The 26637-nt window shown below is 45.2% G+C and overlaps 1 protein-coding gene across 7 annotated transcripts in view; it reads right to left on the reverse strand.

Moving 5' to 3' along the window:
* mak (male germ cell-associated kinase) overlaps nucleotides 1-26637 on the reverse strand; it is a 374380-nt gene that overhangs the window by 154681 nt on the left and 193062 nt on the right. For all 7 annotated transcript variants that reach the window (XM_085988792.1, XM_085988791.1, XM_085988790.1 and 4 more), the window contains 2 exons: nucleotides 15221-15388; nucleotides 9736-10059 (listed from right to left, as the gene is read on the reverse strand). In XM_085988792.1, coding sequence (XP_085844918.1) covers nucleotides 9736-10059; nucleotides 15221-15388 — 492 coding nt within the window. The remainder of the gene's footprint in view (nucleotides 1-9735; nucleotides 10060-15220; nucleotides 15389-26637) is intronic.

A 26637-nucleotide genomic window follows, 5' to 3' on the forward strand; every position in this document is an offset into this window, starting at 1 on the left:
CAAAGGGCGCTTCACCTGAACCATTCCTCAAATCCCCAATATGCCAATAGTTCTCCAATCCTTACCACCACCATCCCTACTATTACCATCCGATTGCCTTCCTTCAGTTCTGCCTTAACCAACTTGCCCTCACTTCACTACAAATATAAACACCAATGCCAAATCTGGAACAAATTTATCTAACAAGTCAATTCCACCTGTATCTAACAACAGAAATAATTATGAATCACCCATATGCAAGCCCTTAGTGCCTGTCTTCTGTGCTCATTTACCAATCCTAGGGCTCATGTGATCTGTTTCCCCATTGGCTACAGCTTGGGAGGCAAAACTGCTGTGCTCCCACTGAGGACACTTCAGGTGGCTGTGGTGGATGACCCAGAACAGCTGTGGGCGTTGGGGACTGGGCTGCAGACTACAGTATTGTGGCATGGGCCGGGGCAGTCTGGCTCAGTTGGCAGTGTGGCATTAACAAGGACACTGGAAGAGTGAGTGGGGGAGAGCAGACATGCTGTCATTCTGAGAGAGGACAGCACGTGCCATCTCCTATGGTGCCAAGGCCACTCTCTTGGGTCTGTGCCTTCAGCACTCCTCTGGCTCTGCACGAGAACAGAGTGCAAGAGTGAGGTGACGCTCTGGTAGCCCTCGTAAATAGTGGCCCCCAAAGCCAAGATGGCAGTGGTGTGAGGTTCCACGGCAGCTGTGACAGCTGTCAGGAGAAGCTCGATGATGGTGGGCACCACTGTTGTGTTGATGGAGCTGACCACTTGATCTACCTTGGACAGAATGCTCCCCATACTCTGTGTGAAGCCTTGACACAAGTTGGAGCTGGACTCCTCCATGCTGTGCAAAATTGCGTGCAAGGTCGCTGATAGGCTGCCCAGTGCATCCAGCATTTGCTGGTATTTGCTCATCAGCCTTCGTTGGTAGGCTGAGCCCTCGAAGTTCGCATCTGAGTCCTCTGCAGCAGAGCTAGTATGAGATCTCACCCTCCAACGAGCTGGTACCTGTGGCATCCTAGCTGCCTGCCCTAGCTCTCAGTAATTCACCACATGAAGATACATCCTCTAGCCTCTAAATTACACATGGTGCCAGTATCTGAGCTGGTGCTGACGAGGGTCAGATCGCGTAACATTGCATCTTCAGGAAGGCTGGCTTCCGTTTATTCAACTGGCAGAGGTATCTCCACATTTTCAGCATCTGAAATGAAAGAGTTGGACAAGGGTTAGCTTTTAGTGTGAAGGGAGAGCAGGATGAAAAGTGGCTGGTGAAAGCATCTGCAATTTGTGATGCAGAGTGTGTAGGGTGAGATAGAAGTAAGAAGGAAAAAAAGAGGATAAGGTGCGAAGAAACCCTGCGTGACGTCTCCTCCAGCGTTGCCAGTTGCCACGGATTTGACGGTCACTGCCCGTAATGGCCAGCACACTTTATTTTTGGGGGGGTGGGGGGGGGGGTGTGCAGGAGGGCTTAGCCTTCTCTGTTGGCAGCATCCTGTCTGGAGTTGTGCGCAACCTTCTCTTGCAAGAAAGAAGGGAGTATGTTAGTGACAGTCTTGTGAGGTGTTTATGGTGAATAGTTGGTATGCAGTGTGTAAGATGTGAGGTATGGGGAAGTGAGAGTTGCAAATGTAGTGAGTGTGTGAGGAGGTGTCATTACATGTGGTGCAGTGATTGCAGTAGCGTGTAGGGAAGCAGGAGGAGAGTATTGTGAGTAATGAGGCTGGAGGTATGAACAGAGAGGACAGCATTCTTACCTTGACAACTCTGGTGAAGATATTTAACTTTTTTTGTCACTGCAGCTATGTCCTGGGAGCTAAGATCCTGGTATTTACCTCCTTTGCGATGTCTTCCCACTGGCACGAGTTGTTGCTTGGATGGATTTCTGCCCCCTGGAGGAACAAGATCTCCCTCCTCCCATCCACTGCCTGGACCAGGACCTCCAAAGCAACTTCTGAGAACCTGGGGGCACGATCTGCAAGTCTTGCAGCCATTTCTCTCTTCAGAATTGTTTCCTTGTTTCTGCAGTTTTAAGAGGTGCTGGCTGCATTTAAGTGGCATCTGAGATGTCTTCCGGTCCCCTAAACAGGTGCTGGCTGAAAGCCTGACTCATAATGAGGTTCCAGCACAAAGTTAATGAACTGCCTGGGACAATGTTAACAGGCAGGTGCAGTGTATGCCAGTTTTCGGGTGTGATCAAGGCTCCTCTGCAAGCTTGGGGTTAGTACCATGTCACACAGCAGTTTACCACATAAGCAATAAGCAGCATTTTCTAGACATCTCACAAGAACCAGCCACAGGTTCCAAGAAGCCAGTGTCTTACAGTACCCTGTGCCACTAACTCCACTCCATCACAAACACCAAGACAGGTACATCCATCCCGGGAAATTTAAAGAATTAATTTGAAGTTGGCGCATGTACTGGATAAATCAGGGACCACAAGTGAGCAGGAGGAGGTGGTGGTGAACATGGAGGAGCAGGAGACCGTTAAACAGAGAGCCAACTGTGTCTTTTCTCAGTTGCAGAGCTCAAGAAATTGCAACTCGTGGGTTCTGCATTTAAAAAGAAAACTACATTTGACCACAAATGTCTTATGCAGTTATCTGAGATAGTGTGGAAAACACCCTGCGAGGAATGTCACACAACCCACATGTGTGAAATCATGCGTGACTGCTTAACTGGAACTGCAGTCCACCATGCAGCACATGGCAACTCTGGCAGATCTGCAGCACAGCCAGTGGCAGATGTCCGAGGTGCAGTTGGACCAGGGTTAAAAAAAACTCAGTTTAAATGCAATGAGTGTTTGTAGGTCAATAAGCTGGCCCTTACTTTTTTACCTGTTTTTTGTCTGCCTATGCAGAATAAGGTGCTGTTGGAATAGGCTCGAGGGCCTGAATGGCCTACTCCTCTTCCTATGTTCCTAGATGCTTTCTATCATCTTGTACTATATTAAGCTTGAAATATGGCAATTGGGGCACTTTCAAAGCAACACCTACATGAACTTCATATAGGCCTGCCAAATGCATTGGACTCTGTAGCTTCTAGTTAGATGCTTCAGCACTCCCAGAGATGGAATAGCAGTTGGTAATAAAGGAGCAACTTTAAAGATGACACTTTCTTTCAGGGTTTTTTTTTAACCTTGGAGAAGTCCTATTTTAAAGTCGATTTCTCGAATAATGGAAACAATAGTTATACTACTTGTCCAGTAACAAGCATTTCCTGCAAGTGAAAATCCAACATGAACACCTAACTAAAATAATCTAACCTGCTGCATACAGTTAACTTTTAATATCCTGAATGGTAGAAGTCATGTTGCATCATAGAATCATAAAGTGATACAGCACAGGAGGAGGCCATTTGGTCTATCGTGCCTGTGCCAGTTCTACAAAAGAGCTATCCAATTAGTCCAACTCACCTGCTTTTTCCTCCACAGCTCAGCAAATTTGACCTCTTCAAGCATTTATCCAAATCCCTTTTCAAAGTTACTAATGAATCTGCTTGCACTACCCTTTCAGTCAGTGCATTCCAGATCATAATAATTTGCTGCGTATTTTCTTTCCCCTCATGTCGCCTCTGCTCTTTTGGCTATTACCTTGAACCTGTGTCCTCCGGTTATGACTCTTCTGCCACTGGAAACAGTTTCTCCTTATTTACTCCATCAAAACCCTTCATGATTTTGAACACCTCTATCGAATCTTAACCTTCTCTGCTCTAAGGAGAAAAACCCACATTTCTCTAGTCTCTCCATATAAGTGAAGACTTTCATCACTGATATTATTCTAGTAAATCACCTCTGCACCCTCTCTAAGGCATTGACGTCTTTCCTAAAGTGTGGTGCCTAGAATTGGCCATAATAGCCATCAGGAGCCTAACCAGTGTTTTATAAAGGTCTGGCATAAGTTCTTTGCTTTTGTACTCTATGCCTCTATTTATAGTCGGGAGCCCGCTGTCAACCTGCCACCGTGCGCCTTTCCCAATGAGCAGACCCGACACGCAGCGGTGGGGGAGGCAATGACCTTGTTAACAGAGGATTAACAACTATTTTCAGCTCACTTTCAGAGGGTCCACGCTGCTCAGGGATCACGTCTGTTAAGCTGGGCGGGAGTTGTATGACCATGGAATCATCTCATTACTTGACAGCTGCAAATGTGCTGTAAAAGCTCCCATCTCACAGTTGTTTACTTTCCCAAGCTCAGAAGCTGTTGCTTACTGCATTTGGAAGACAGATTGAGCTTTATGCAGGTTGCAAGTGTTTGGAGCAAACTCTCTCTCCAGTGTCACCTCATTGGAACAACCTCTCTCACCATTGACAGATTGCTTCTGTCATCTCAAGTTCACCTGCCATCTATTACATCAGCATCAGTGCCCTTGAAACCATCTCACCTTGGTCCTCAGAATCCCACCACGATCAGCCCCAACACCTGCAACACCAACCTTCTTCGCAATCAACTGATGCTGCACAGGACACAGGGCATCAGCATCCAACAACATTGCTGCTCGGGAGGCCAGGGATGGCCTCACCATGGCCAGATTTACTTCACTTGACGCTGTACACCCTGGCTGCCACATGATGCGCCAGGTTGGCACCACCCCACACCAACACCATTAAGCATCCCTACAATGCTCAAGCCACATCACCATTGCGGGGGGTACCGTTATGTTTCACCATTCACTGCAACTCACTAAGCCACTTCCAAAGGTGCACACAGATCTGTCCAAGAATGCAAAGTGTTCAAAATAAAGGTTTCAATGTTTGACACCACATTAACAGAAACTTTACATGAACATTGCATAAAACATCCAAGTGCCTACCTTTGTGTGTTGTTAGTTGGTATGATTGGACTAGGATGAGAGGGAGTGTGAGGGGTGGCTAGTGAGATGGGGGAAGTGATAATGTAGATAGAGAGGAATGGGTGGAGGTGCAAGGTAAGTTGGTGTGAGTAAGAATGTGCAAGAGTAGGGTAGAGAAGGCAGAGTGATGGGGATGTGATGAGAGGGATAGCAGGATGAGGTTGAGTATGGCTTTACAGTAACGTTTCGTGATCTACTGAGATCATTGTAAGGTTGGCGCCACTGCAACCTGTTCCTCCTGACGACATCCCTGCTTCTGTCCTCCTGTGCAATGTGCAACCAGGATGCGTTGATCTCCTGGGGAGGTCTCTTCCACCCATTGGAAGGGAAGAGAACCTCCCTGCGTGCTGTGACTCCCTCCATACCATAAGCATATGGAGGGAGTCATGGGAGAGCCTGGGTGTAACCGTGCACCTCTGTGCAATCATTGTCAGTGTTTGCAGCACCTCAATGCTGTAGAATACTGACAGCATATGTCAAAATAAATTTGCGCATGGTCCCTTTAAAGAAACCGGCTGATGATGCGTCATCAAATGACATCATCAGACCCGCTTCCTTCAATTGGCCGGCAAACGCGCAGGGCGGGCTTAACAAGCCCAATCAGGGGAAAATCATTTTGGACAGCGGGTTGGAGCCGGCAGTGAGGCCCCGCGGGACCCGCCACTGACATCGCCTGCCACGGACCCGCCGAGGTTGGTAAAATCCAGCCTTTGGTCTTTATCTTTAGTCATCCAGGAAGCTCTAGCTTTGGATGCCCTTCCTTTTCCCCTCATGGGAATATGTTGAGCCTTTACCCGAATTCCTTGAAGGCCTCCATTGCTCATTTACTGTTTCACCTGCCAATTTTTGATTCCAATCCATCTGGGCCAGATCACTTTTGAACTCACTGAAATTAGTTCTTCTCCAGTTGAATATTTTCACTTATGATTTTTCCTTGTCCTTTTCCATAACTACTCTAAACCTAATGATATTATGATCACTGTAGCCCAAATACTCCCCCACTGAAACATGTTCCACTTTATTCCTCAGAACTAGATCCAGTTCTCTTGTACACATTTCAGGAATTTCTCCCCCTCTTTGCCCTGTACACTGCAATTTTCCCAGTCTATATTAGGATAATTTAAGTCCCCCATTATCACTACTTTAAAGTTCTTGCATCTTTCTGCAATTTGCCTGCAAATTTGCTCCTTTATCTCCTTCCCACTATTTGGTGGCCTACAGTATACACCCAGCAGTGTAATAGCTGTTCCTTAATTCTAACCAGATTACATTGGTATACAAATCCCGTCCAAGTCACACACCATCCTGACTTGGAAATATATCACCGTTCCTTCATCATCGCTGGGTCAAAATCCTGGAACTCCCTCCCTAACAGCACTATGGGAGTACTTTGACCATGCAGACTGCAGCGATTCAAGAAGGTGGTGGTGCAAATAGGGATGGGCAATAAATGCTGGCTTTGCCAGCGACGCCCACATCCTAGGAACAAATATAAAAAAAATAATTGCATTAAATAAAAATCTGGTATGCATAAATAATAAATAAGAGTTAAGGGGACAGTAAACTAAAACATATATATAACGTAAGAAACATATGTTAAGGGGATGAAATTGGGTATTGCGCTAACTTTTGAAATTTTGAAAATTTAGTGCCAGGCGCCAAGGATTCTCAACTTCTACTAAATTGGGTTTTAGCGCCCCAGGAAGGAAGTGGGGCACTAAATCAAGTGCTAATGACCTCAGTGGGGTGGTACAGGGGCACTACCAGCAGAGCACTACTGAATTTCAGGTGCAATGCATTCAGCACTGTTCCTTCACACTGGTTCCTTTCAGTTCTTAAAGGGGAGGTTGCATCATTGTGCAGATGCTCATTTTCAGCAATGCTGGCTTTGAGGCGACCTGCGAGCAACTGAATCCCCTGATGGCTATGGCTGCTCCCACTTCCAGGGACAGAGTTAGTCGAGAGCTTCCTGCAAAGCCATCTGTAGTCTGTGGCACCAACACTCAGCAGCTTTCCACCAGCCCTGCTGTAACCACTGGGGAGACACTACATAGGAGCACTAGATTAGGAAAGGGGATTGTAAAGAGGGTTTGCACAATGGTGATTAGTCAATATTGTTCTTGTATATATGTGGTTAATGGTTTTTGATAAATTGATTACTGGAATATTGCACATTGCATGGTCAAGGCAGTGGAACCGTTGCTTGAGCACTCCGATGGTCTGCTCAATGATGTTCCTGGTGGCAGCATGGCTCTCATTATGATTGCTAGCCAGGAGTTTTGGGGTTGCGGAGGGGAGTAATGCTCCAGGTAGCGAGCGGATAGCCCATAGTCTCCCAGCAGCCAGCCGTAAGCTTCATGTGTTGGCTGGAATAGATCTGGTACACTAGTCTGGCACAGGATGAAGGCATCGTGGTTACTGCCAGGATAGCAGGGACTGACGGTCAGGATTCGTTGTGTGTGGTCGCACACCAACAGCACATTAAGTGAGTGGTAGCCTTTGCGGTTACGGAAAACCTCAGGATTGTTATGAAGTGCCCGCAAAGCGACGTAGGTGCAGTCAATGGTGCCATGCCCCATGGGGAAGCCCGCTATCCTGGCAAAGCCACATGCACGCTCGTGCTGCTTCTCTCTGGTCATGGGGAAGCAAATGTAGACCCTTCTCTTTCTGTCTGGAGGATGGAGCAATGGACTGCAAACTGGGAGATGTTGGAGATGTAGCCTGTCGCACACTGGAATGATCCGCTGGTGTAGAAATTGAGGGCGATGGTGACGTTGACTGCCACTGAAAGAGCCGTGGTGGTCCTGATCTCAGGCTCCAGGTCTGGCTGCAGGAGGTGGCAGAGCTCTGAACCCCACATCCTTGCTGAAGCGAAGCGAAGCCTTCTAACTCACTGGTCCTCAGTTAAATTCATGTAGGAGAACTGCTGCCGGCTCGATGGGCCGAAATGGCCTCTATCTGCACTGTGGGGTTTCTGTGATTCTGTGATTCTGTGTGAATACCCTGGGTGGGTAACGCTTCCTGTTGAGAGCCCTGTTGGCCCTCCTACCTCTGGCCACATTTTGCACTCTTTCTTTGTGCCTCAGGCGTTGATGCTGGAGGGTGAGGTCCAGTGCCAGTACAGCCCCCATGAAAGGAGACAAATACTGCATTTCAAATCTCCCCTCAATAAAACTCAATAATCTTTATGTGCCAGAACACTCGTTAAAACGCAAAACGCTCAAATCGGTCAAAAGGCCTCTTTGCCTATGTGAAATTAACAACGCAGCATTGTTTGCCGACGAAATCTACACCGGAAGTGGATGCCTTTACATAGCGCTCCTCCACCTGTCGTTGTTAACGGCAGGCACACAAGCAGGGGGCGAGAGGGAATTTTACATCCAGGACACAACCGGGGCGCTGCGCACAGCATTGACGTCATGATCTCCGGGTGCAAGAGATCGTGGTGCAACGTCTTACTGCCACCGCAAAACTCCCGCCGAATTTAGCAGGAGGCGTTGATATTGCCGCGCCGGTCGCAAACCCATTAGCGCCCCCCGGAGGTGCTAACGGGAGGTGCCAAGGAACCCAATTTCGAGCCCTCAATGTTCCAGTATCCCCTTAATTCCTATTTATTATTTATATGTACCAGATTTATATTTCATGCAATTGGAATCCCTTTAATGTTGGTATCCTCTCTTAGTTAATTTTAATTTTATCCATGTGGAGCTAATGAATTACTGATTATTTATTTATTTACTTATTTACTGTTGCCCCTTGGTTTAAATTACTTACCATCTCCTTCCCCCTCTGCACCTAATTACTACTCTCACCAAATTTCTGTTTTTAAAGTCCTCCATTTGCAATTCACTCCGTTTAGCAGATTCATCCAACTCTTGTCCTCTCCAAGCTCTATGCTCAAAGGATGGATGCATGCAAAATGAAAGTCTCACGAAATGTGACATGCGAGAGCCAAATTACACTGGTATAAAACTCAAATTAGAAAATTGTGCAGACCAGGTGAGACAAGGGGTGTCCAGTTTCTGTCTATTCCCTTGTCTATCAAATCCACTATGGCAACTGCATTTCTACACTTCACTGTGCCCCCCCGTGCAGTCATTTGCCCCATGGTGCCGTGGATGTGCTCTGGACGGCACTCTCCCGAGGTGTCGTCACCCTCACTCATACTCAGTACTGAAACCCAGTTGAGAGTGCCACACTCCTGGAAGATTCCTGCACTGCCCGTCTCGTCCTACTCTACCGGATGGCCACCCATTTACTATCCTCCTGAACTCTGTGACTGCAGGGTGACCACCTCCTAGAACGTACGATCCAGGAAATTCTCAGCCTCCTATATGCCCTTGAGTGACTCCAGCTGCTCCTCACGCTCAGAAACCCTGTGCTTGAGATTGAGCAGCTGGAGGCATTTCCTGCACTTGTGCATATCCAGTACATATGAAGTGTCCTGGAGTTCCCACAAGGCACGGGAATTGCAGGCAACGGGTCTTAGTTGTCTCATCATTTTACTTAAACGTCTATCTACTTATGTTATTTAAAAACATAAGTAGATAACATAAGAGCCATATATATATATAATTGTATTAAATAAAAATCTGGTATACATAAATAATAAATAGAAGTTAAGAGGATAGTAAACTAAAACATATATATAACATAAGAGACATATACGTTTTAGTATCCCCTTAGCTCCTATTTATTATTTATATATACCACAACTCAACATAGAAATTAGTTACAGAAACAGCTGCCTTTGTTGCCTCATGGCTGATGAGAGCTCTCTACTACTGACTCTTCAACTAATCCCAATGTATTCAGGGGTTGTTCCAGTAAAAGGGTTAATGTATTTTAATTAACATAATTGCTCTTACACCATAATGAGGTCACAATTTACCTGATAGGTGTTGTTAATGATGGCGGGAAGAATGGTTTGCTTGAATTTCATTGTGTCTTTTTGGGGTTCTTGGAGGTTAGCAGTCTGCTGTGGCATTTGTACCTGTTGAAGTGGTTGATGGGTACTTTTCAGCTGAGGTTGAGGCAGAGGTGGAGCTTGAGACGGAGGCTGATGCTGCGACTGGTACTGAAGTTCATACTTCGGCAAAGTTACTTGCTTGAGCTCTGTTTGCTGAACTATTTTTTTCTGTAACTGTGGCTGCTGTACATATTGCATAGGAATACCTAAAGCTTGGCCCACTTGAAAATAAGGATATCGAAGAGCCTAAAAGTGCAAAAACTTACAATTTAGAATTAGTTTTAAAATGATTATAGAAACATAATAAACTAAAGATCACAAAGATAAATAGAGATGAGGAAGGCCTTTTGCGTCATCTCGCTCATCGTCCCTTGGAAATTGATCACACCCCACTGTGGCAGCATCTAATTGCCTCTTGAATGACTCCAAGAGTATGTTTATTTATGTTCTCTTGCATCAGTTGTTTAAAAAAAATTGTGTGTGAAGCATCCCTGCAAATAGTCCCAGGGACTCCCTGTCCCAACTTCTGAAAGACTGTATCAGCTCCCCAAAGGAAAACAGTGCTATCATTATAGAAAACATTCTTCCATTGGTATATTCTATTGAACAATATAATAAAATAAAAACAAAATAATCAGAAATCTCACGTTATGGATCTCAATTTGAAAATCTATGTCCTAAAAGGAGGAATCCTACAATTAAGTATTATTAGTGGAAAGTATTTACTCATCTACCATGAATGTGATTGCAAAGAAAAAAAATGTGCCATTAGAGTAGCTAAGAAAAAATATCTATGGGAGACCCTGCAGGTGAGTACTTACCATCTTGTTTAAATTAATGAATAATAACAGCATTAGAGTAAATGATCAAAGAAAGTCTAGCTCTACCGCTTAGAAAAAAAAGGGCCTTCATTATTAAAATATAAAAGATAAACCATGAACATTACTTCCATGTAAACCAGGAAAGCAGGATGACAGAAATATAAATTAGTAGAAAGTAAACTTAAAATAGATATTAGGAAGAACTTTTTTCCCTTAAAAGTGATAAATATTTAGAACAAGCTGCCAGGTGGGCTAGTAGATGGGCAAAATGCAGTTTGGTGCTAAATGGGAGACCCAGAACAGGAGTTGGAGCGAACTCTGGGGCGGGCGGCGATTGCAGCACCTGTGGAGCACTCTTGCTCCTCCTGACTCTACAGGAAGGCTTTTTAAAAAAACAACATTTTTTTAAAACTTACTTTAGTTGGCTGCCCAGCGCCAGCCGTGCTCATCACTAACTAATTTCTTGATGGAGCCCTTCAACAAGCATTAGGTCCCTAATTTACATATAGGAACAGGAGTAGGCCATTGAGCCCCTCGAGCCTGTTCCGCGATTCAATGAGATCATGGCTGATCTGTGACCTGAACCTGTCTTTGCCCCATATCCCTTAATATCTTTAGTTAACAATAAGCTATCAATCTCCGATTTAAAATTAACAATTGATCTAGCAGCAATTGCCATTTGCTGAAGAGAATTCCAAACTTCAACCACACTTTGTGTGTAGAAGTGTTTCCTAACTTCACTTCTGAAAGGTCTGGCTCTAACTTTTAGACTGTGCCCCCTAGTCCTAGAATCCCCAGCTAGTGGAAATAGCTTCTCTCTATCTACCCTATCTGTTCCCCTTAATATCTTGAAAACTTCGATCAGATCACCCCTTAACCTTCTAAATTCTGGTGTGGAGATGCCGGTGTTGGACTGGGGTGGACAAATGTAAGAAGTCACACAACACCAGGTTATAGTCCAACAGTTTTATTTGAAATCACACGCTTTCGGAGCGCTGCTCCTTCATCAGGTGAAGTGGAGAGATGCATAAAGACACAGCTTATATAATCAGAGAATAATGCCAGATGACTACAGGTAATCTTTCTAACTGCCATTTATCACACCTCGGCAGAGAGATAATCACAGCAATCAAAGGTGTGAATGGTGTCCAAACAGGTTAGTCAGGAAAACGTTACATCAAAGAACAATGAGGTGGGGTCACAAGGGGTCAAATGTTGCAGATGCTGGGGTCTGTGTGAAAAACAAACAAAAAAATTTTTTTTTTGCTGGAAATCACAGCAGGTCCGGCCGCATCTGTGTAGAGAGAACAAGCCAACGACGACTCGAGTCTGGGTGACCCTACATCAGGTGGGGTTACATGTAGCGTGACATGAACCCAAGATCCCAGTTGAGGCCGTCCTCATGTGTGCGGAACTTGGCTATCAGTTTCTGCTCTACGATTTTGCGTTGTCGTGTGTCTCAAAGGCCGCCTTGGAGAATGCTTACCCGAAGATCGGAGGCTGAATGTCCTTGACTGCTGAAGTGTTCCCCGACTGTGAGGGAACACTCCTGCCTGGCGATTGTTGCGCAGTGTCCGTTCATCCGTTGTCGCAGTATCTGCATGGTCTCGCCGATGTACCATGCTCCGGGGCATCCTTTCCTGCAACGTTTGAGGTAGACAACGTTGGCCGAGTCACATGAGTATGTACCATGTACCTGGTGGGTGGTGTCCTCAGGTGTGATGATGGTATCTGTGTTGATGATCTGGCATGTCTTGCAGAGGTTGCCGTGGCAGGGTTGTGTGGTGTCGTGGTCGCTGTTCTCCTGAAAGCTGGGTAATTTGCTGCGAACGATGGTCTGTTTGAGGTTAGGCGGCTGTTTGAAGGCGAGTAGTGGAGGCGTGGGGATGGCCTTAGCGAGGTGTTCATCGTCATCGATGACATGTTGAAGGCTGCGAAGAACATGGCGTAGTTTCTCCGCTCCGGGCAAGTACTGGACGACGAAGGGTACTCTGTTGGTTGTGTCCCGTGTTTGTCTTCTGAGGAGGTCTATGCAATTTTTTGCTGTGGCCCGTCGGAACTGTCGATCGACGAGTCAAGCGTCATATCCCGTTCTTACGAGGGCATCTTTCAGCGTCTGTAGGTGTCCATCGTGTTCCTCCTCGTCTGAGCAGATCCTGTGTATTCGCAGGGCTTGTCCATAGGGGATGGCTTCTTTAACATGGTTAGGGTGGAAGCTGGAGAAGTGGAGCTTCCTGAGGTTGTCCGTGGGCTTGCGGTGGAATGAAGTGCTGAGGTGTCCGTCTTTGATGGAGATTCATGTGTCCAAGAATGAAACTGATTCTGAGGAGTAGTCCATGGTGAGTTTGATGGTGGGATGGAACCTGTTGATGTTATCGTGTAGTCTTTTCAGTGATTTTTCACCGTGGGTCCATAGGAAGAAAATGTCGTCGATGTATCTGGTGTATAGCGTTGGTTGGAGGTCCTGTGCAGCGAAGAAGTCTTGCTCGAACTTGTGCATGAAGATGTTGGCGTATTGGGGTGCGAATTTGGTCCCCATGGCTGTTCCGTGTGTTTGGGTAAAGAACTGGTTGTCGAAGGTGAAGACATTGTGGTCAAGGATGAGTTGTAGGATGGCTTCTGGAGATTGGCTGTTGTTGGTGTTCAGTACTGAGGCTGTCGCAGCGATGCCGTCATCGTGGGGGATACTGGTGTAGAGTGCCGAGACGTCCATCGTGGCGAGGAGTGTTCCTGGTTCAACTGGTCCGTGGGTGCTGAGTTTCTGTAAGAAGTCTGTAGTGTCGCGACAGAAGCTGGGGGTTCCCTGTATGATGGGTTTCAGGATGCCCTCGACATATCCAGAGAGGTTCTCACACAGGGTTCCGTTGCCTGATACGATAGGACGTCCGGGTGTGTTGGCTTTGTGTATCTTTGGGAGGCAGTAGAAGTCTCCCACGCGGGGAGTACGTGGGATGAGAGCGCGTAGGATGCTTTGAAGATCTGGATCAAAGGTCTTGATCAGTCTGTTGAGTTGGCGGGTGTGTTCTTTGGTCGGATCTGTGGGTAACTGTCTGTAGTGTTCCTGGTTGTCCAGTTGTCGGTATGCTTCTTTGCAATAGTCCATTCTGTTCTCTATGATGATGGCTCCTCCTTTGTCTACTGGTTTGATGACGATGTTGCGGTTGGTCTTGAGAGCGTGGATGGCGTTGCATTGTGCTCGGGTGACATTCTGGACTGTCCAAGGCCAATATATCCTTCCTAAGGTATGGTGCCCAGAACTACTCTCAGTACTCCAGGTGTGGTCTAACCAGGGTTTTGTGTAGCTGCAGCATAACTTCTACCCCCTTGTATTCTAGTCCTCTTGATATAAAGGCCAGCATTCCATTAGCCTTTATTAATTATTTTCTGTATTTGTTCATGACATTTAATGATCTATGTACCTGGACCCCCAAGTCTCTTTGGGCCGCCACTGTTTTTAGCTTTTCCCCATTTAGAAAGTACCCTGTTCTATCCTTTTTAGGTCCAAAGTGGATGACCTCACATTTGCCTACATTGAAATCCATTTGCCACAGTTTTGCCCATTCACTTAATCTGTCAATATCCCTTTGTAATTTTATGCTTTCATCAACCCTGCCTACAATGCTGCCTATCTTTGTGTCATCGGCAAATTTGGATATGTGGCTTTATATGGCATCATCTAAGTTGTTAATAAATACTGTGAATAGTTGAGGCCCCAACACAGATCCCTACAGGACACCACTCGTCACATCCTGCTAATTTGAGTACCTACCCACTATCCCTACTGCCTGTCTCCTGCTGCTCAGCCAATTTCCTAACCAGGTCAATAATTTGCCCTCAATTCTGTGGGCTTCTGTCTTAGTTAACAGTCTCTTATGTGGTATATTTAATGAGCCTTACATCTATTTTTGGCATCTGCCTGGTGTGCATAAAAAATGGACACACAAATTTAGCAGTGGGATCAACGCTTGCACAGATTGAACAAATAGCATCCCACCGCTAAATTAGTAAATTTTGCGCCTGTTTTTCGGCATAAGCCGGGTGCAATGCATATCAATTTCCACTCCTATAAATACAAGGGTTTTTTTTACTGTCTTTTAATACTTCTCAAATATATAACTTTACGTAGCTCTGTCTCTAATCTAATAAAGATTACAGATACAACATCAGAACTATTTGTCAACTGCATTGTTTTCTTATTTTTTCAGTGTATCCTGTAAGAAAACAGCAACTGGTATAATTCCTTCAGTTTGCTATTCTTTTTTCATAGAATATTTGGATAAGGGAAAAAAAAACAACCATGAAGCTTTCAAGTGTCAGATGATTCTACAATCAGTGTTGGTATTGATTTGTACAAGGTCTGTAATCAGAATTGTCTAAGAATGTTATTTAGAAGTTCACTGACCTTGATGTTTTCCTTATTACATTTATGTAAACCGGTTCAGTAACAAATTGACAAGCATATGGAATCATGCAGGGTGATTCTGGTGGGGAAGCCAGAGAGATAGAGCTACATATTGTAGCTCCAATCCTCCAAACTGTGCTAGGATGTGCAGAAACATGGAATATTCCTTCATCTGTTAACTTACCTGACTGGCATTTGGCCTTTTCTTAGGATCCCAATGAAGCATGTCTTTCATTAGCTGTAATGCTTCATTACTAGCATTGGGAATCAATGTCTTTAGATGAGTGGGTACACACTGCGGAAAACGGAAATTCATGGCAGCTGAAAGCTGATAACCTTCTAGCCAATCAGTCTGTAGGGCAAAAAGCAGTAGGTAATAGTTATAATGAGAAATTATTACGAGAAGCAACAATGTAAATGTGACACTAATAGTAACTGTATCTAAATTATATTCCATTAGTGATCACAGAAATCACAGAAACCCCACAGTGCAGATAGAGGCCATTTCGGCCCATCGAGCCTGCACCAACACATATCCCACCCGATCCCCGTAACCCCTACACCAACACATATCCCACCCTATCCCCGTAACCCCACGTATTTAATCCCCCTAACATTAAGGGTCAATTTATTCTGTCTCAATATCGATCGTAATTCCAATATTTCTACACTTTAAAAAAAAAACTGCAATGCTACATTATCAACTGTCGATGGCAGATAGCCTTTCCCATTCTTTGAATGTATTTCAATTTTCACAAACAACCAAATACTTTACTGTCATGCTGGGTGCAGGGGAGAGCGGGCAATTATTCCTTGGGACACTGTCCCTTTAAAAAAAACTGATCTCATACAGTCTAATTGTCCTCTTCACCTCCAATACAAAGGCATCATTCTGAATCATACCTCAGTTCTATTTGCACTACGTGGTGGAAGGAGCAAACTTCTTACTGCCACCGATACAGGCTTTGGGAGGACAATACTCACCCAACACTTGGTCTGGAATGGGTAATTAGATCCTGTCTGCAGTAGAGTAATTAAAGTTCTCTGCTATGCATAATTTGATCCAGTCATTATCAGACAGGCTAGAGTTCAAACAAGGCACAGTGCTAACACTACCGAGTTCCGAGATGCACAGCATTAACACTACTGAGTTCAGAGAACACACAGTGCTAACATTACCCAGTTCATAGAACACACAGCGTTAACACTCTGGAGTTCAGAAAATGCACAACACTTACACTACCGAATTCAGAGAATGCACAATACTCACCCTCCCAAATTCAGAAAACGCACAACGCTAACACTGCCGAGTTCATAGAATGCAGTGCCTAGACTACCGACTTCCAGGAACACACAGCGCTAATACTATCGAGTACAGAGAACGCACAGCGCTGACACTTCCGAGTTCATAGAATGCACAGCGTTAACACTACTGAGTTCAAAGCACGCACAGCGCTAACACTACTGAGGTCAGGGAATGCACAGTGGTAAGGCTACCGTTTTCAGAGAACGCACAGTGCTAACACTGCTGAGTTCACAAAGCGCATACGCTAACATTATCGAGTACAAAGAACTTACAGTGCTAACACTTCCTAAGAACATAAGAAATAGGAGCTGGAGTAGGCCATATGGCCCCTTGAGCCTCTCCGCCATTCAATAAGATCATGACGGAACTTCGACCTTAACTCTACTTTCTTGCCCGATCCCCATGTCCCTTGATTCCCTTAAATATATCGATCTCAGTCTTGAATATACTCATCAACTGAACATCCACAGCCGTCTGGGGTAGAGAATTCCAAAGATTCACAACCCTCCAAGTGAAGAAATTTCTCCACATCTCAGTCATAAATGGCTGACCCCCTTATCCTCAGACTATGACTCCTAGTTCTAGACTCTCCAGCCAGAGGAAACAGCCTCACAGCATCTACCCTGTCAAGCCCTCTAAGAATTTTATACGTTTCAATGAGATCACTTCTCATTCTTCTAAACTCCAGATAAAGGCCCATTCTACTCAATCTCTCCTCATAGGACAGCCCTCTCATCTCAGGAATCAATCTAGTGAACCTTCGTTGCACCCCCTCCAAGGCAAGTATATCCTTCCTTAGGTAAGAAGACCAAAACTGAGACCAAGTATGGTCTCACCAAAGCCCTATATAATTGCAGCAAGACTTCCTTACTCTTATAATACTCCAACTCCCTTGCAACAAAGGCTAATATACTATTTGCCTTCCTAATTGCTTGCTGTACCTACATGTTAACTGTCTGTAATTTGTGTTCAAGGACCTCCAAATCGCTCTGCATACCAACATCTATTAGTCTCTCACCTTTTAAAAAATATTCTACTTCTCCATTCTTCCTACCAAGGTGGATAATTTCACACTTCCCCACAATATACTCCATCTGCCACCTTCTTGCCCAATCAGTTAACTGGTCTACATCCCTTTGCAGCCACTTTAAGTCCCCCTCAGAGCTTACTTTCCCCACCTAGCTTTGTATCGTCAGCAAACTTGGATACATTACACTTGGTTCCCTCATCTAAGTCACTGATATAGATTGTAAATAGCTGAAGCCCAAGCACTGATCCTTGCGGCACTCCACTAGTTACACCCTGCTACCCCGAGAATGACCAGTTTATTCCTACTCTGTTTACTGTCCGTTAATCAATTCTCAATACATGCTAATATGTTATTCCCAAACAACAACTACTTGTATTTATATAGCGCCTTTAACATAGTAAAACGTCCCAAGGCGCTTCACAGGAGTATTAAAAGACAAAAAATTTGACACCGAGCCACATAAGGAAAATTAGGGCAGGGTCAACAAGGTAGGTTTTAAGGAGCGTTTTAAAGGAGGAAAGAGAGGTAGCGAGACGGAGAGATTTAGGCAGGGAGTTTCAGAGCTTAGGGCATAGGCAACAGAAGGCACGGCCACCAATGGTTGAGCGATTATAATCACGGATGCTCAGAAGGCCAGAATTAAGCAGTTATCATGGGTGACTTTAATCTACATATAGATTGGGCTAACCAAATTAGTAACAATACTGTGGAGGAGGAATTCCTAGAGTGTAGATGGTTTCCTGGATCAATATGTCGAGGAACGAACTAGGGATCAGGCCATCTTAGACTGGGTATTATGTAATGAGAAAGGATTAATTAGCAATCTTGTTGTGCAAGGCCCCTTGGGGAGGAGCGATCATAATATGATAGAATTGTTCATTAAAATGGAGAGTGAAGTATTTGACTCAGAGACTAGGGTCCTGAATTTAAATAAAGGAAACTACAATGGTATGAGGCACGAGTTGGCTAGGATGGATTGGGGAACGTTACTTAAAGGGTTGACGGTGGATAGGCAATGGCAAACATTTAAAGATCGCATGGATGAACTACAGAATTCGCTCATCCCTGTTTGGCATAAAAATAAAACAAAAAAGGTGACTCAACCGTGGCTAACAAGGGAAATTAGGGATAGCATAAGATCCAAGGAGAGGGCATATAATTTGGCCAGAAAAAGCAGCAAGCCTGAGGATTGGGAGCAGTTTAGGATTCAGCAAAGGAGGACAAAGGGATTAATTAAGAGGGGGGAAATAGATTATGAGAGTAAGCTCACAGGGAACATAAAAACTGACTGTAAAAGCTTCTATAGATATGTGAAGAGAAAAAGATTGGTGAAGCCAAGCGTAGGTCTGTTGCAGTCAGAATCAGGGGAATTTATAATGGGGAACAAAGAAATGGTGGACCAATTAAATACATTTCTGTCTTCACAAAGGAGGACACAAATAACCACCCAGAGATGTCGGGGAACATAGGGTCTAATGAGAGGGAGGAATTGAATGAAATCAGTATTTGCAGGAAAATGGTGTTAGGGAAATTGACGGGATTGAAGGCCGATAAATCCCCAGGGCCTGATAATCTACATCCTAGGGTACTTAAGGAAGTGGCCCTAGAAATAGTAGATGCATTGCTGGTCATCTTCCAAAATTCTAGAGACTCTGGAACAGTTCCCATGGATTGGAGGATAGCTAATGTAACCTCACTATTTGAAAAAGGTGGTAGAGAGAAAAAGGGGAATTATAGACCGGTAAGTCTGACATCAGCAGTGGGGAAAATGCTAGAGTCCATTATAACAGATGTAATAGCAGAGCATTTGGAAAACAGTGACAGGATCGGACAAAGTCAATATGGATTTACAAAAGATAAATCATGCTTGACTAATCTACTGGAATTTTTTGAGGATGTAACTGGTAGAACAGATAAGGGAGAACCAGTGGATGTGGTGTATTTGGACTTTCAGAAGGCTTTCGATAAGGTCCCGCATAAGAGATTAGCGTGCAAAGTTAAAGCACACGGGATTGGGGGTAAGGTACTGTCTTGGATAGAGAACTGGTTGGCAGACAGGAAGCAAAGAGTTGCAATAAACAGGTCTTTTTCCGAGTGGCAGGCAATGACTAGTGGGGTACCGCAGGGATCGGTGCTAGAACCCCAGCTATTCACAATATATATATAAATGATCTAGACGAGGGAACTAGATGTAATATCTCCAAGTTTGCAGACGACACAAAGCTGGGTGGGCATGTGTGCTGTGAGGAGGATGCAGAGAAACTCCAGTATGATTTGGACAGGTTGCGTGATTGGGCAGATGCATGGCAAATGCAGTATAATGTAGATAAATGCGAGGTTATCTACTTCGGTGGCAAAAACAGGAAGACAGATTATTATCGGAACGGCAATAGATTGGGAAAAGGGGAAGTGCAACGAGACCTGGGCGTCCTTGTGCACTAGTCGCATGCAGGTGCAGCAGGCAGTTAAGAAGGCAAACGGTATGTTGGCCTTCATAGCGAGAGGATTCAAGTACAGGAGCAAGGATGTCTTGCTGCAGTTGTACAGGGCCTTGGTGAGACCACACCTTGAGTATTGTGTGCAGTTTTGGTCACCTTATCTGAGGAAGGATGTTCTTGCCATGGAGAGAGTGCAGCGAAGATTCACCAGACTGATACCTGGGATGGCAGGGATGACGTATGAGAGATTGGGTCGATTAGGCTTATATTCGCTAGAGTTTAGAAGAATGAGAAGGGATCTCATTGAAAATTATAAAATTCTAACAGGACTAGACAGACTAGATGCAGGAAGGATGTTCCTGATGGCGGGGAGTCCAGAACCAGGGGTCACAGGCTAAGGATAAGGGGTAGGCCTTTTAGGACAGAAATTAGGAGAAATTTCTTCACCCAGAGAGTGGTGAACCTGTGGAATTCTCTACCACAGAAGGCAGCAGAGGCCAATTCATTAAATATATTCAAGAAGGAGTTAGATATATTTCTTAAGGCTAAAGGGATCAAGGGATATGGGGACAAAGCAGGGACAGGGTACTGAATTTGGATGATCAGCCATGATCACATTAAATGGTGGAACAGGCTCGAGGGGCCGAATGGCCTACTCCTGCTCCTATCTTCTATGTTTCTATTAGAGGAGCGCAGATATCTTGGTTGGGGAGGGGTTTGTGGGGCTGAAGGTGACTACAGAGATAAGAAGGGGTGAGGCCGTGGAGGGATTTGAAAACAAGGATGAGAATTCTGAAATTGAGGCTTTGCTTAACCGGGAGCCAAAGTAGGTCAGTGAGCACAGGGGTGATGGGTGAACGGGACTTGGTGCGAGTTAGGACACGGGCAGTTGAGATTTGGATGACCTCAAGATTACGTAGGGTAGAATGTGGGAGGCCATCCAGGAGTGCGTTGGAATAGTCAAGTCTAGAGGTAACAAAGGCATGGATGAGGCTTTCAGCAGCGGATGAGCTGAGGCAAGGGTGGAGATGGGTGATGTTACGGAGGTGGAAATAGGTGTTCTTAGTTATGCTGCGGATATGTGGTCAGAAGCTCATTTCAGGGTCAAATATGCCACCAAGGTTGTGAACAGTGTGGTTCAGCCTCAGACAGATGTAGGGAGAGGGATGGAGTCAGTGGCTAGGGAACGGAGTTCGTGGTGGGGACCGAAAACAATGGCTTCAGTCTGCCCAATATTTAATTGGAGAAAATTGCTGCTCATCCAGAACTGGATGTTGGACAAGCAGTCAGACAATTTAGAGACCGTCCCAGTTCTGACGAAGAGTCATCGACCTGAAACATTAACTCTTTTTCTCTCTTCACAGATGCTGCCTGACCTGCTGAGTATTTCCAGCATTTTCTGTTTTAATTTAGAGACCGTGGAGGGGTTGAGAGAAGTGGTAGTGAGGAAGAGCTGGGGGTCGTCAACGTACATGTGGAAACTGATGTGTTTTCGGATGATGGCGCCAAGGGGCAACAAGTAGATGAGAAACAGGAGCGAGCCAAGGATAGATCCTTGAGGGACACCAGAGGTAACGATGCAGGAGCGGAAAGAGAAGCCATTGCAGGTGATTCTCTGGCTACGATTAGATAGATAAGAATGGAACCAGGCGAAACCCATGAGCCGTAATCTTGTGCAATCGCCTCTTGTGTGGCGCCTTATTGAATATCTTCTGAAAATCCAAATATACTACATCCACTGGTTCCCCCTTATCGACCCTGCTAGTACACACTCAAAAAACTGGAATAGATTTGTCAAATATGATTTCCCTTTCATAAAACTGTGTTGGCTCTGCCTAATCATAATGTGTTTTTCCAAGTGCTCTGTTACCATATCCTTAATAATAGATTCTAGCATTTTCCCTACTACTGATGCCAGGCTAACTGGCCTAAAGTTCCCTGTTTTCTCTCTCCCTCCTTCCTTGAAAAGCGGGGTTACATTTGCTAACTTCCAATCCACGGGGACTGTTCTAGAATCTAGGTAATTCTGGGAGATCAAACCAATGCATCCACTATCTCTGCAAACACTTCTTTTAAAACCCTAGGGTATAGGCCACCAGGTCCAGGGAAGTTGTTGGCTCTTAGTCCTATTAATTTCTCCAGGACTTTTTCTTTACTAATATTAATTCCTTTAAGTTCCTCACTGTCATTAGACCCTTGGTTCCCCACAAGTTCATAGAACCCATAGCTCTAACACTCCTGGGTTCAGAGAACGTACAGCGCTGACACTACCAAGTTTATAGAATGCACAGCGCTGACATTACCAAGTTCAAAGCATGTACAGTGCTAACACTACTAAGTTCAGAGAATGCCCAGCGCTGACAGTACCAACTTCAGAGCACACACAGCGCTAACACTACTTGGAGGGCAACCAGCAGGTGGTGGTGGTGTTCCCGTGCGCCTGCTGCCCTTATGCTTCTAGGTGGCAGAGGTCACGGGTTTGGGAGGTGCTGTGGCGAGCTGCTGCAATGCATCTTGTAGATGGTACACACTGCAGCCATGATGCACCGGTGGTGGAGGGAGTGAATGCTTAAGGTAATGGATAGGGCCCCGATCAAGCAGGCTGCTTTGTCCTGGATGGTGTTGAGCTTCTTGAGTGTTGTTAGAGCTGCATCCATCCAGGCAAGTGAAGAGTATTTCATCACACTCCTTACTTGTGCCTTGTAAGTGGTGGAAAGGCTTTGGGGAGTCAGGAGGTGAGTCACTCATCGTAGAATACCCAGCCCTTTGTAGCCGCAGTATTTATGTGGCTGGTCCAGTTATGTTTCTGGTCAAGGGCGACTCCTAGGATGCTGATGGTGGGGGATTAGACAATGATAATATCGTTAAATGTCATAAGGAGGTGGTTAGATTCTCTCTTATTGGAGATGGTCTTTGCTTGGCACTTGTGTGATGTGAATGTTACTTGCCACTTATCAGTCCAAGCCTAATTTGTCCAGATCTTGCTGCATGCGGGCATGGACTGCTTCATTATCTGAGGAATTGTAAATGGAACTGAACACCGAGTAATAATCAACGAACATCCTCACTTCTGACCTTATGGTGGAGGGAAGGTCATTGATGAAGTAGCTGAAGATAGTTGGGTCTTGGAATCTGCCCAGAGGAACTTCTGCAGTTAAGTCCTGGGGTTGAGATGATTGGCCTCCAATAACCACAACCATCTTCCTTTGTGCTAGGTATAACTCCAGCCAGAGTTTTCCCCCTGATTTCCACTGATCTCAGTTTCACTAGGGCTCCTTGGTGCCACACTTTGTTCATGTTTGGACCAAGGCTGTAATAAGCTGAGTGGTCATGGCGGAAGCCAAACTGAGCATCGGTGAGAAGGTTATTGGTAAGCGCTGCTTGACAGCACTGTTGACGACACGTTCCATCACTTTGCTGATGATTGAGAGTAGGCTGATGGGGTGGTAATTGATCGGATTGGATTAGTCCTGCTTTTTGTAGACAGGACATACCTGGGCAATTTCCACATTATTGGGTAGATGCCAGTAGCTGTACTGGAACAGCTTGGCTAGAGGTGTAGCTTGTTCTGGAGCACAGGTCTTTAGCACTACAGCCAGGATGTTATTGGGGCCCACAGCCTTTGCTGTATTCAGTGTGCACAGCTATTTCTTGATATCACGTGGAGTGAATCAAATTGGCTGAAGACTGGCATCTGTGATGGTGGGGACCTCAGGAGGAAGTCAAAATGGATCATCCACTCGGCATTTCTGGCTGAAGATGGTTGTGAAGGCTTCAGCCTTGTCTTTTGCAATCATGTGTGGGCTCTGCCATTGTTGAGGATGGGGCGCATGGAGCCTCCCCCCGCCCCCCCCAACTTTAATTGTCCACTGCCATTCGCGACTGGAAGTGGCAGGACTGCAGAGCTTTGATCTGATCCGTTGGTTGTAGGATTGCTTAGCTCTGCCTATAGCATGCTGCTTCCGCTGTTTAGTTACAAGTCACCTGGTCTGGATGGGATGCATCCAAGGTTGCTGAGGGAAGCTAACATGGAAATAGCAGAAGCTCTGACCACAATCTTTCAATCCTCCTTGGATATTGGAGGACTGGAGGATTGCAAATATTACATCCCTGTTCAAAAAAGGAGTAAACCTGGTAACTTCATGCTAATCAGTCTAATGTCAGTGGTGAGAAAACTACTGGAGACCATTGTCAAGGACAAAATTAATCCTCACTTGGAAAAGGGACAGACAGCATGAATTTATTGAAGGCAAATTGTGCTTGAGGGTTGATGAAGGTAATGCAGTAGATGTATATATGGACTGTCAAAAGGCATTTGATAAAGTACCTTATATCAGACTTAATTGAAAATAGAAGCACATGGTACTAAAGGGACAGTGGTAACTTGGATATGAAATTGGCTAAGGGATAGGAGGCAGAGAGTAGAGATGAATGGATGTTGTTCTGAATGGAGAAAAGTATGCAGTGGGCTCCCCGAGGGGTCGGTATTAGAACCATTGCTTTTCTTGTTACACATAAATGGACTTGGGTATATGGAGTACAATTTCGAAGTTTGTGGATGATACTTGCCAATGTAGTAAATAGTGAACAGGATAGTAGCAGACTTCAAGAGGATATAGACAGATGGGTGAAATGGGCAGACACATGACATGTAATCTAAGTGCGAAGTGATGTAATTTGGGAGAAACAACATGGAGAGGCAGTATAATCTGAACGATACTATTTTGAGGAGGGTGCAATAACTGAAGGACCTGCAGGTGCATTTCTCAAATCATTGAAGGTGGCAGGGCAAGTTGATAAGGTGGTTAAGAATGCGGATACTTGCTTTGCAAATAGGGGCATTGAATACAAAAACAAGGAAGTAATGTTAAACCTTTACAAATCTCTGGTTAGGCCTCAGCTGGAGTACTGTGTACAATCCTGGGCACCACACTTTAGGAAGGATGTCAATGAGAGGGTACAGAGGAGGTTTACCATAATGATACCAGGGATAAGGGAGTTCAGTTTTGTGAAGAGATTGGAGAAACTGGGATTGATCTCCTTAGAGCAGAGAAAGTTAAGGGGAGAACTAACAGAGGTATTCAAAATGATGAGAGGTTGGTAGAGCAAGTAGAGAAAAATTATTTCAAAGGCAAAATACTGCGGATGCTGGAAATCTGAACTATAAACAGAAAATGCTGGAAATACTCAGCAGGTCAGGCAGCATCTGTGGAGAATGAAACAAAGGTAACATTTCAGGTTAATGACCTTTCGTCAGAAACTATTTCCTCTGGCAGGTGGGTCGGTAACCTGAGTTAATAGATTTAAAATAATTGGTAAAAGAATGAGGGGAAATGAGAAGAAATCTCTTCACACAAAGGGTGGTTAAGATCTGGAACACACTACTTGAAAGGATGGTGGAATCATAACCCGATCTTCTGCCTTTCTGCTTTCCCGAGCTTCCCTTACTCTCTCCGATGAGTCTCTTTGCCAATCACCTTAAGTCTGTGTCCTCTGGTTCTTGACCCTTCCGTCAATGTGAATAATTTCTCTCTAACTACTCTGTCCAGACACCTAATGATTTTAAACACCTCTATCAAATCTCCTCTCAATCTTCTCTGTTCTAAGGAGAACAACCCCAGTTTCTCCAGTCTATCCACGTAACTGAAGTCCCTCATCCTTGGAACCATTCTTGTAAATCTTTTCTGCACCCTCTCTAAAGCCGTCACATCCTTCCTAAAGTGCAGTGCCCAGAATTGGACACAATGCTCCAGTTGTTGCCGAACCAGTGTTTTATCAAGGTTCATCATAACTTATTTGTGTTTGTACTCTATGCCTCCATTTATGAAGCCCAGGATGCCGTATGCTTTTTTAACTGCTTTCTCAACCTGTCCTGCCAACTTCAATCATTTGTGCACATATACCCCCCGGTCTCTCTGTTCCTGCATCCCCTTTAGAATTGTATCCTATAGTTTATATTGCCTCTCCTCGTTCTTCCTGCCAAAATGTATCACTTCGCACTTTTCTGCATTAAACTTCATCTGCCACGTGTCCACGCATTCCACCAGCATGTCTATGTCCTCCTGAAGTCTATCCCTATCCTCCGCACTGTTCACTATACTTCCAAGTTTTGTGTCATCCGCAAACTTTGAAAAAATGCCCTGTACACCCAAGTCCAAATCATTAATATCTTCTTCTTAGGCAGTCCCTTGGAACCGAGGATGACTTGCTTCCACATTAAAAATTAGTTCTCGGGTGACTGATGAGTCCAATGCAGGACCTACAGTCTCTGTCACAGGTGGGGCAGACGGTGGTTGAAGGGGCGGGTGGGTGGGGTGCTTGGGTTGACGTGCGCTCCTTCCACCGTTTGCACTTGGCTTCCAATTGCTCCCGGCGAAGAGACTTGAGGAGTTCGGCGCCTTCCCGGATGCTTCTGCTCCACTTAGAGCGGTGTTGGGCCAGGGATTCCCAGGTGTCAGAGGGGATGTTACACTTTTTCAAGGAGGCTTTGAGGGTGTCCTTGAAGCATTTCCTATGCCCACCTGGAGCTCTCCTGCCATGTCGGAGCTCTGAGTAGAGCGCTTGTTTTGGGAGTCTCGTATCGGGCATGCGGATGATGTGGCCCGTCCATCGGAGCTGTACACCCAAGTCCAAATCATGAATATATATCAAGAAAAGCAGTGGTCCTAGTACCGATCCCTGGGGAACACTACCGTGTACCTTCCTCCAGTCCGAAAAACAACCGTTCAGCACTACTCTCTGTTTCCTGTCACTTAGCCAATTTCGTATCCATGCTGTCACTGTCCCTTTTATTCCATGGGCTTCAACTTTGCTGGCAAGCCTATTAT

Source organism: Somniosus microcephalus, chromosome 5 (assembly GCF_052327205.1).
Source record: "Somniosus microcephalus isolate GS21.2 chromosome 5, FLI_Smic_1.0, whole genome shotgun sequence".
In the NCBI taxonomy this organism is placed as follows: Eukaryota; Metazoa; Chordata; class Chondrichthyes; order Squaliformes; family Somniosidae; genus Somniosus; species Somniosus microcephalus.